The sequence below is a fragment of the Lutjanus erythropterus genome, chromosome 12 (genome assembly GCF_056507025.1).
Source record: "Lutjanus erythropterus isolate fLutEry1 chromosome 12, fLutEry1.hap2, whole genome shotgun sequence".
Taxonomy (NCBI): domain Eukaryota; kingdom Metazoa; phylum Chordata; class Actinopteri; order Lutjaniformes; family Lutjanidae; genus Lutjanus; species Lutjanus erythropterus.
Window position 1 is genome coordinate 8,689,326 of NC_139328.1, and position 11,161 is coordinate 8,700,486.

Below are 11,161 nucleotides of genomic sequence, written 5' to 3' on the forward strand. Positions count from 1 at the left end.
TCTGTAGGTTCTCGTGCAGTGTGCAACGCCCTCTGTTGTTGATGATGATGATGATCCTTGAATACAGTGGTTCCGCTCAAAACTGGTGGGAACACAGGCTGGTTCACTAGATAGCACCAAGGTTCCAAATCTTGAACGGGAACCGGTTTAAGAACCAGAGCTTATTTGGTGTAAAAAGGGTCTGTTAGGGGGTTTTGGGTGTAATCTTCCACAGATGGTTCCAGGTATAACCCTTTATGTTAGGTTCAAGGTAGAGGTCTCTGAAAGAGAACCACAAAGGGTTCTCCTACGGGGACAAGTTGAAGAACCCTTTATAGTTTTAGTGAGAACCCTTATCTGTAAGAGTGCAGGAATGTGTTTTATGTTCTCGTAAAGTGCTGACGTGTTTAATTAATTCAATAAAGTTCAATCAGAATCCATGCATTAGTGTCTGACGTGATTATTTACTGCCTGTCTTTTATTCCTGAATGTCCATCTGTCCACGGTCTCTGTCTCTCTGATCTAACAGTATGTCCTCTCGCTGTCATTTAGTAACCCAGCCTCATGTCCGTGTCCCTCTCTGCCCGGTCTCTCTGTATTATTCATAGAAAAGCACTCTGTACAGTGGTGCAGAACAGTGGAGGTGATGTAACAGTGGCTGCGAGCGTGGCTCCAGACTGTCATTTGGGATGGATTCATGCGGCAGGAGAAAACACTAATTTGTTCGTTTGTTCAGCTTTGTTGGTTGTTGCCAACAGCCACAGCTGATGGCGAGGGATTGTACACAAAGCACAGCCATGATGAAAGTAAAATTTTTTTAGCAGTTTAAATTCCAAAAAGTATATTTCAGAGTCCACCCGTGTTGAATAAGGAGGAAGTAAAGTGGTGATGCAGCTAAATGTCAACATTCTTGTGTGATCTGAGCATTATCATGCGGTGTGGTGACACATTTTCGCTTACAAATGGCTCTGAAACGGCAAAACTGATGAAAGTGCTGCTCAGACATGATTTCGCAGCCCTTCTTTTGAGGTGATACTACCGCCATCTAGTGTTCAAAGAGTTTTCACACGGCTTCGTGGGCAAGAGTCTTGGTCAGTCTGTGGTTGTGGTGTGGATGGCATCGAGAAACCCACAGAGAGCAAATCGCAGTCACCAGATCATTTTTTCACTGTATTATATATTTTCTTTTCTTCTTTTGTGCTTCTCTTTAAATGAAAAATGTATTTATGCTTTCTAATAACTTCTTTTGTAACAGTGAAACACTTTGTTATCCTGGCTTTGTCTTTTTTTTAAAGTGCTATATAGATTAGATTTTACAGTAAGAATTTTTGAAGATTTTATAGCAAGAATTTATTGTTATTTCCTCCATTTTTTTGAGTAATCAAAGATTCCAGCAAGGTTACAAAGGATCACTTTTATCACAAGTTTTATAATTTCCCAATTCACATTTAACAGCTGACCTTTTATTAACAAACTGCATAACTTTTCAACATAAACACTTAACCTATAATCAAAAGCACTATGATGGACAGTTTCCTTTCAGGAGAACTAATGGGACTATTGACTACATTTTCGTGTCGGTAAATGTGACTGTTTCCTGTCTCATCTGAAAGTAGACAGCTGACATTTCGTGCAGTCTCAGGCTGCACTGCTCTTCTCTAACGCTGCACAGACGAGAAGCTGCTCAGCTTCTAAATCTTTATAATTAAAATTTATAGCCTATGTTTAAAAGACCTGCTCTCTTTAAAGACAGTTTAACTTTTTAAGGTAGAAATAACATACACTTTACAAAAGAAAAGTTGACTTCATAAGCACTAAATAAATTCATAAATAATTAAATTAATAAATACACTGTTGCTCAATGTAATTTACTCAAATGTTTTAATGTTACAGCCTTATTAGATCTGCCCTGATATTTTATCATTTAGACCAGTTTCTCATGTTTTTTCTCAGCCAAGGACTCCTTACAGGTTAGAAAATATGTATGTCCCCTGGAATTATTTTATCATATCTAAATTTTTTTAAGATTTTAGACGTATAAAAATATTTGCACCAGCTTAGTTCAATGTGTCTGAAAGTTTTTACACCAAGTTTTTTCCTCAATGTACCACTAGGGAGAGCTTGAGCACCACTAGGGTTTAGTTTATCAAATTTATTTTGCATGATTGCACTTGATTCAAAGGTCTGCACCCAGACAAAAATGTATTTATAATAAAATACATTAGTCTGAAGAAGAGAAAAAATATTCTTTGTAGCAGACTTTGCTTACTAGCTATTTTCCTGGGGCAGATGAAGGGGAACAATAAAACTGAGATCTACTTTTGCTACTTGAAAATTAAGTCAATCTCTATTCACTCTCATGCCGATTAAAGGTCGGGTTTAGTTTTTTAGTCCACAAAACACTGCTATAGTTTCACAGGAAAACGGCATTGCAGAATCTCCCAAACAGTGTAAGTGAATGGTGATGGTTTCAAATGTAAAAAAACAACAGAATAAAAACATGAAATGCCTCCATACTGCTTAAATTCTTAACAAATGTTGGAATATAGGAAAGTGTGTTTTGAATAATGCAAAAAAATTACTATTTGATGTAATGGTGCAACCAAAAAGATATATCACTGTGAGTATCATATATATTTAAATGATACATATTTTGAAATAATTGCTTAGTTAAAGGACACATTCTTAGGTTTACAACAGTAGAAGTCCCTGTAAGAGGTCATTGCATCACGACATTACACTTCATTGTAGCTGAGGTCAGCTGTGTGTCAACATGGAAATACCTGTTCAGCTACTCGCTTTAAATAAACAACTCTCCCATGACTTCCTCCTGCTGATGTAATGTCACCTTCGCCGCTTGATGTTTAACTATTTGATCACGTGACACGAAACTTCTAGAGCTGGAATTTTTACTGTGAGAGCGTAAACAAGGAAGTTATTAGGATAAAATAAAAGTGGCTTGTTGTTGGCGAAGTTTACACATATAGTAATTACTGCTCTGATGCAACATGGTACACACAGAAAAGTGTTGTCATTAAAAAATCTGTCACCAACTCATATTATAATTCCCTTTCACTGTGAGGCAATAAATTCACTGGACAGTTGATTTTTTTTTTTAAACAAAAATTTAATCCTTCTATTAACAGCATGTACAAATATAACAGCATATATATGCAAAGAATATAAAGATAATATGTTACAATGCACACTGAAACATTGGTTACTAGATAACAGGCAAAACTAAGGTAGAAAAAAAGTTTGTTTGCTGCGGCTGAGCTCCGTCGTCTCTCTTCAGAAAGCAGAATAACTTCATATCTGAGCGTTTCTGTGAACTGTTTGTGCCTTTGCCCTGCAATGAGAATTGATCAGGTTATTTTTTTAGTGCTATTCATTTATAATACATTTCACAGCTTGCAGAATCATACTGTTTGTTGTCAAGTTGTGCAATTTCTTACCCTAAACGGCTGACGTAGGCCATGACCCAGTTCAGTGCGGGATTGGTGCAGCATGCTTTGCCCTTCTTTGTGTGGAAACTATAAATTAAAAGGAAATAGACATACACATTAGCCATTTTTTAGGACATTATTTAGACATATAAGACATTAATATAATTTTTTTTTATACTCACATGATGGCAGGGATACGACAGTGTTCTATGTCAGTCTGGACTGAGTACCCCGTGATTGCATTATATGGTATTTTGAATCTTACGTAACTTTCACAACATCCATGGCTTGCTGTGAAACAAAAGAAAAGATGATCTGATCAGTAAAGAAAAAGAAAAGTTCTATCATAGCCAGATTTGTGTTATTATATTATATATAATATTATTATATTATATTATATTATATTACCAATTAAAATAAAAACAATAAAAAGTGTACTCAGCGTACATACCTGCAGATGTTTTTGTGGCCAGCAGACAGACGGTGAGGAGCGTGATCACCATCACCGCAGCTTTGATTGACACCATGTCTGTGTGTGTGTATGAGTAGCAGCACCGACTCTGAGCTGAGCTGTTGTCTCGCCTGTCCTCAGGTGGAGTTAGAGAGGCTGTGGTGACAAGCTGTCGAGCACAGGTGCCTTTTATATTCACAGGCAGAAAGGAACTTCCACTCTGAAAAACAGACAGAAGTATTACACCAACTCAGAAATTCCCCCCCTTAATTTTTTCCCTTGTGAAAAGAGAAGGGGACGGTGAGGGGAATATATATAACATAGACAAGCACAAGAAATTTTGTCATTGACCCGTGAAGAAGATGAAGTGCAGATTATTTGCACGTGTGTATGTGTGTATTATTAAACAGATCATATCAGTGTGAAAAATTCCAGAGTGTGTATAAAAGTGGCCATTCATTGTTGTCATTCAGTGGAAATAACTGTAAAGATAAATAAGATTATATGACTGAAGTATGTTTGGATATAAATAGAACAAAATAGAATTGGACAGACAGTCTTAAGTTCAGATAGGACTAGTCTTGACTAACTTGAGGAGTCCAGTCTTATCTTACTTCCTCCTATCTTCTCTCAAGTCAGGAATAACTAAATATTAAACGTTGCTTATAAACTTTTATACTGGTTACCAGCAAATGACCCTATTTCTACTTCTCACCTGACTGAACTAAACAGCTTTATAACTTTTAATCATTGAAACATAATGAAACATGCATAAAAAAAATACATAAACTTCAGGACAGATGAGTTGGAGGGTTTGGTAACATCTGTACAGAAATCCAGGTATGTTCATTTTTTGGGGGTGAGATTAACAACGATGCTAATTCAGAAGATGAAAGAAAGAGAGTGGGCTACGATAGCAGATACAGTCTGCGTCATATCCAGGATGTTGGATCTTGGGATTGTGAAAAAGCAACGAAAGAGCAGCTGTAAAGATTAGACAATACTAAGCGAATGACACTGTTCGCCAGCACAGTTACTATTAACTAGTATGTAAGTTAGCTACTATTAAGGGTGGAATGTGAAAATTAGGACAGCTTAATGGTTATCCTAAGGTTAGGAGAGTTTGTTTAAGATTTGGGGATGTAAAGATGCTTGTATAACACACATTTACTATCTTAAGTATCTTAAAATTACACCGCTGTTAAGTTACGCTACCATTAGCTATTTTGTAAGTCAACCGCTATAACAGGTGGACAATTAAAATTAGGACTGTGTAATGGTTGTCCTCAAGTGTTTATTGTGTAAAACACATTTCCTATCTTAAGTTAAGTGTCTTAAGTTAGCAAACATTATAGTTAGCTACCGTTAGCTAACTCTACCATTAGCTACTCTTAGCCAACACAATTATTAGCTGCCATCAGCTATAGTTAGTACTACTGCAGGTTGAAATGTCAAAGTTTGGACAGCCGAACAGCTGTCCCAAAGTTAGGGAGTTTATTTTAAGATGCTTGTGTTACACAGATTTCCTATCTTAAGTTAGCCGAAACTATGGTTAAGTACAGTTAGCCAACATAACTGTTGGCTCCTGTAAGCTGTTAGTTAGTTTAACTACTACTAACTAGGTGGAAAAATAAAACAAATAGGTTATCTTAAGTCCAAAGAGTTTATTTAAGATTTTGCTTCTGTGTAATACACATTTCTATTTGTAAGTTGTGATAGGAACATTGACTTAGGAACTTTTCATCTGTAAGACTTTTTTCCCCTTAAATCAGGTCCTAATGTTAATTATACATACAAAGATTTTCGTCTGCAAGTTAGGAGGTTTCTGTATTATGGCTCAAGGGACTCACTGTTGGCTGTTGACCAAATTTAAAGATAGGAAATATAAATAAAGGGTAATTACAAACTAGTTCGACAGACAAATACAATATTAAGTATGTTGCATCACAGACGTTAAATCTCAGTATCACCACACCTTGATACAACAAGGAGTCCTGTAAAGCCTGTGCAACATAGAAAGTTACAAAGGTGTGGCTAATGACTCTCATCATACACTTAATACCGTTAACGGCAGAATATTTGATTAAAACAAAAGCGTTTAGGGAGGATGAAGTTTGACTGAAGACCTCAGTGTGTACCGACTTTCTGTGGGCTGAAACAAGTAGGTTGCTCTGAGGTTGTACAAAGGTTGTTTTCTAGGTCAGAGGAACACTTAGTATATACTCAAGACTCATGCTCACAGGAAAATCGTACATGGGGAGGGCTGAAATAGGTCATGCTACATTTAATGTCTGTCATATTGTGCATCACGAACTTTCCAACAAAACCACACCATGTCTGAGGCTCTTCATTATTTCCTGTAACAAGAATTTTTCACATGAAGTCTTAACTTAAAACTCAATTGAAGTATCGTTACCGTTATTAGACTGCTGTTCCTAAACGGCAATACAAATCTTAAAACAACACGCGCGATAATAGAATTATTGGTCGCTGTTATCGTCCCACCTGTTCAGATTATAATGATGGAGGACGAAATCCATTTTACTCATTTAGTTCAATATGAGGCCTCAGCGGTCTGAATTACTCAAAGTTAGCAGGTATCTTTCAAAGTTACAATCTTTTTTAATGTGCACATGGACATGGGAGTATTGGGTCAGTACAGACAAAACGTGAACCTACTCACTCACAGAAAGACGAAGGCGGTTTAGAAGATATTTCAATAGATGTTTTTCACATCCTACTCTCAACCAGTGGGAAGAGCGGAGAGAAATACTCAAGTTTGTCATGCAAAATAACCACAATGGTTTAATATGTGATAAAAAAAAATGAAATAAAATAAAATAAAACTGCTGAAAATTCAGAAAGTTCTTTGAGGGCCCCTTTGCTTATAGTGAGGAGTTGGTTGAAGAAATACATTTTCAAGGGGTTTTAAGGTTTGGCTTCTGTATGTGATATTATAAGAGTCAGAGCTGTAACCTGTTTTTTCACAGCAGACCTTATGACCTGTCGTAGTGGGAAAAGCACAAGTGTTACTAATCACATTTATAATAGTTCTGTTCAAGTACCCAGTAATCAGCCAATGAAAATCACATTTTTTCTGTTTTGTTTATTTCACACAAACAATTTACTGAACTGAACTGAACTGCTGAATTTAATTGAACTGACCTGATGAATTTAATTGACTTGATTTGTTGAACTGAATTCAACTGATTTGTTGAATTGAATTAAACCTAATAGCTGAATTTAATTTAATTTACCACAGTACCACAGTACTGGATTGATTTGATTATTTTTCACCTTTCTATTGTGACATTTTTTAAATGTCAGACACAATGACTTTTTCTGTGTCTCAGAGTTTGTGTAAAATGATGTCCTGGATTTAAAAAAAATAATAAATTTTCAATGAGAAATGTTTTTATGAAAAAGTAGGCTTGGATGTTTTGTAATACAAAATGGGCTTGAACTGACTTGCGTGCACACTAGATGAATTTCACTGTAATAAATATAATTCTTTACATAAAATGGTGATGTGTAATGTTAACCAGGGGGCAATTGACTATTTATTTCAACCTGATAATTGGATGTGACAACAATAAATAAAATGAAAGTGTTGTGCGGTCATATTTACAGAAAAAAATGGCTTTCCTGTTGCCTCATGATGTGGTCTGTATGCAGCAACGAGGTCAGCAGGATGTTATGTTGTGGTTTAGGGTTAATGTCAAACCGTTACATAGCACATATTTCTTGCGAAATAGAAAACAATCTTAAAGAGACTTTATTAACAGTACAGTAATAATTATTAAGATTAGGATGGTCACAACATCAAACCATCACTAGACAATTATGGCAACCAAAAGAATTCATGATAACAATATTATCATGACTGTCTATAGAAGATTTGATTGTGGAGAAAAAAAAATCATCTTTAACTTTCTTAATTTTGTATTTTGTCTCTTTCTTGGCAAATTAATTCAACTCAAAGTACAAGTGTATCAAGGTAGAAAGGAGCTATAACTGATTTAAGAGCATACTGTGTGTTAAAGAGGTGCCGGATTATTTACAAGATATCATCATGCATCTATTATTAATATGATAATTTTCTGAATATTACACTTATCATTAACACCTGAACATGGTGACACCACAATTCAGATCAGCATAACAAAGTTAAATAGTCAAATCATTATGCTTCATAACTGCTCATGTCACTGTATCATTGTGTTGTATTATTATTAGTGATGTATTAATGTGAAATCAGTGATCAGAAATCAGTGTTAGTTGGTGGGATGTAGCAAATTTAACCACATTATACACACTCAGATTGTTTAACGTCATATTTTACAAACTGATCACATGTTTTGTGTGTGAAATTACAATCTGCAGAGTAACTACAGCTCTCAAATAAATGTAGTGAAGTACAACAAAACAATATTTACCTCTGAAATGTAGTGGGGCAGTAGCATAAAATTACTTATATTACCTTAAATGTGTATGGTGCTTAAGTTATCGCACTTACATTCCACCACAAGATATTTATCGTGTGTATTGGTGCTTGTGTTCAAGGAAAAAACAACTGCTGTTTCGTAATATTCATCGTCAGCATAATCTCATGCCAGGCTCTTTTTTTTAGAAATAAGTAGTACACGTGTGTGACTTGATTCCTGTGTACAAACCCACAGCAGAGGGGGTTTTATAGTAGTATATCAAACTTCCCGCTTGCCCCAAATACAATGTGGCTTGGCTAGTTCCTTACCTGAGGTGGGACATTCCACTTCACAGGGTATTTAAACTTCACTGCCAGAGGCAAACTTTACCAGTTCATCCAGATCTGAAAACTATTTCTTCACTGAAGAGAAGCTGTGTGAGGATGGCAAAGCTTGCTGTGTGCGTCTCCATCATACTGGTGCTGCTGGTGGCACTGGGTGAAAGCAGTAAGTATGACTTCAGCTATTATTTACTGTACAGTATTATGTATGTCACTGATGTTGTTCATTTAGGAGAACACGAGTCGTTGGTTTTATTTTTCTAGATTCTGTTCTGGTTTTTGTTGACGTGTTTGTGATGTTTCTCCTTTAAAGGTCCCATGGTGGGATGCTGCACACAATACCATGACAGTCCAATCCCAGTGAAAGCACTGAAATCTTACATAATCCAGCGGGACGATTACTGCAACATCAAGGCAGTGATGTGAGAAAATAAAATCAATGCATTTGAAAAAACAAAACAAAAACTAAACTATCATAAAAAACAGAAATGTCTTCTATTGTAATAATGTCATAACTTCTTCCCTTGTCTTAATACAGTTTCAAGACAGTGAAAAAGAGATTTATCTGTGCCGATCCTGACAGCGAATGGGTGATAAGAGCCATGGAGTTTGTGCCACAGTAAGTTTTTGTTTCTTTATTCAGCCAGTCTCTGATGATGCAGAAGTCTTGTGTGAATTCATTTAACGTTTTATTTTTTTGTCTTTCTAAACAGAAAACACTGAGCAACATGGAGATCACCTGAGGAAACCAATTTAACAACACAAAGACACAAAATGAATTGAATGTATTATTTTAAAGTCAACAAATGAAATATTTTTGTATTACTTTACATATATTTTTTAAAAAATGTATTACTTTATGGACAATAAATTGAATATTTTTTGAGTAATCTTCTGTTTCTCTGTTTTAAGTACCCGGATCTGATGTTTTATATAAACATGCTTCAACATTTTGCTGAAGTAAATAAGATTCAAGGTGTTTATTATCACACTGGTTATACAAGCACAATTGTGCAAAATACTTTGGCTGTGATACTCCATCACAAAACAATAGTCAATTGGGTAATACTTTAATGAAATAAAATGTAGTATAAGAACACAAAGATTAGCAGTAAAGTGTACTCAAGGATCCAAAGTAAACATGTTCTGCCTTGTCTCCTATTTGGGAATTTTCATACTTTTCAATCTGCTGAAAAGAGAAATGAAAGAAAGGAGAAGGAAAGAGAGGAAGGAATAAGACATGACTAACAGATAAAAGAAAAACATAAAGTAGGAAGACAGACAAGAAATTTAATTAAAAGAGGGGGAAATGGTAAACAGGGGTACATTTAGCTTTACACTGTGTAATTCACGGCAAAGCATTAGGTGGAAGCAGTGTGCACAGGAACTACACACGAAGGATCATGTCAAGATGGGAACCCCAAATCCGCGAACGATCTCGCGAGACTGAACACTTAAACCCAAACCATGACCTTTAACTAACTTTAATCAAGTGTTTAACGCCCATAAACCTATCCAGAAATGAACAGAGTTACCACAAAAAATTTCGTTGCACAGTCCGCCTTGAAGAAGTAATGCTTGCAAATCTCGCGAGAGTTTCACAAATACAGGATTCCCAGCACGACCCACAGGAAGGATTCACTTATGAATGAGCTGCTGGATGTCCAAGCGGAAGAGACTTCATGTGTTTTCATTATAGTCAGCAGAATAATGATATGTCTGTGTTATATATAACTGTAAGTCATAACGAAATTTTTGGTGCTTTTAGATACAAACTCGCTGTGTTGTGGTCGCGGTCCTGAAACTATGATAAGATGAAGCGATACGGAGATGCTACATCTGTGCGGTACAAGCTAGCTGAAGCTAACGGTTAGCTGCTGTTATTATGAAGAATGACATGATACGAGAGGAGAGATGCTTCAGAGAGGAAAAAGGTAAGATGTAGAAACATAGAAGAGAGCCACATAACTGTCTGCTGTGTGTGCAACCTTGCATTTTAGTTTGGACACATATCTATACAGCTTTTCTATACATTTCTATGTTATTACGACTGTGTTAACTGCTAATCCTGTAGGTGGGTAACTACCGTTAAAATATGAATTTGTGTTTATCAAGTGTGTTTCCACCCCGACACCAAAAACACCATTGTTTATGTACTTGCATTGGTGTGACAATATGTGTAACGTTACATATATACACTCATGCATTATAATGTTAACATATATTCAATCAATAGTTGCAGACATATGAGGGAAGGTTAATTTATATTGTTTGATTCGATTCTGTCATAAATAACATTCACTAAACACACAACTATATAGTGTGGCTGAACAACAAAATTAACTATATAGTCAAGTGCAATATCCACATCACATCAGCTGCAATTTCTTTGATAAATGTAAATTATGACACAACGTACCAAAAAAAGAAACTTTGTGGTGTTACAGAGGCATACATATCATATTCTTGGAGCATGCATGGAAAAATCACATTGTAGCTCATATCACAATTGCAATATCT

The 11,161-nt window shown here is 35.8% G+C and overlaps 2 protein-coding genes across 2 annotated transcripts; one reads left to right on the plus strand and one right to left on the minus strand.

The window, feature by feature from the left end:
- Nucleotides 1-3,085: 3,085 nt before the first annotated feature.
- ccl20a.3 (chemokine (C-C motif) ligand 20a, duplicate 3) lies at nucleotides 3,086-4,034 on the minus strand. The gene is made up of 4 exons (XM_084732572.1): nucleotides 3,877-4,034; nucleotides 3,608-3,716; nucleotides 3,435-3,512; nucleotides 3,086-3,328 (listed from the first exon to the last, which is right to left on the minus strand). The coding sequence occupies exons 1-4, from the start codon at nucleotides 3,950-3,952 to the stop codon at nucleotides 3,289-3,291; spliced, it is 303 nt and encodes a 100-aa protein (XP_084588698.1). The 5' UTR covers nucleotides 3,953-4,034; the 3' UTR covers nucleotides 3,086-3,288.
- A 4,498-nt stretch (nucleotides 4,035-8,532) lies between these two features.
- Nucleotides 8,533-9,533, plus strand: ccl20a.4 (chemokine (C-C motif) ligand 20a, duplicate 4). Its single transcript, XM_084732720.1, has 4 exons — nucleotides 8,533-8,807; nucleotides 8,955-9,063; nucleotides 9,180-9,260; nucleotides 9,355-9,533. Exons 1-4 carry the CDS (start codon nucleotides 8,744-8,746, stop codon nucleotides 9,362-9,364), a joined length of 264 nt encoding a protein of 87 aa, XP_084588846.1. The 5' UTR covers nucleotides 8,533-8,743; the 3' UTR covers nucleotides 9,365-9,533.
- The last annotated feature ends 1,628 nt before the right edge of the window (nucleotides 9,534-11,161 follow it).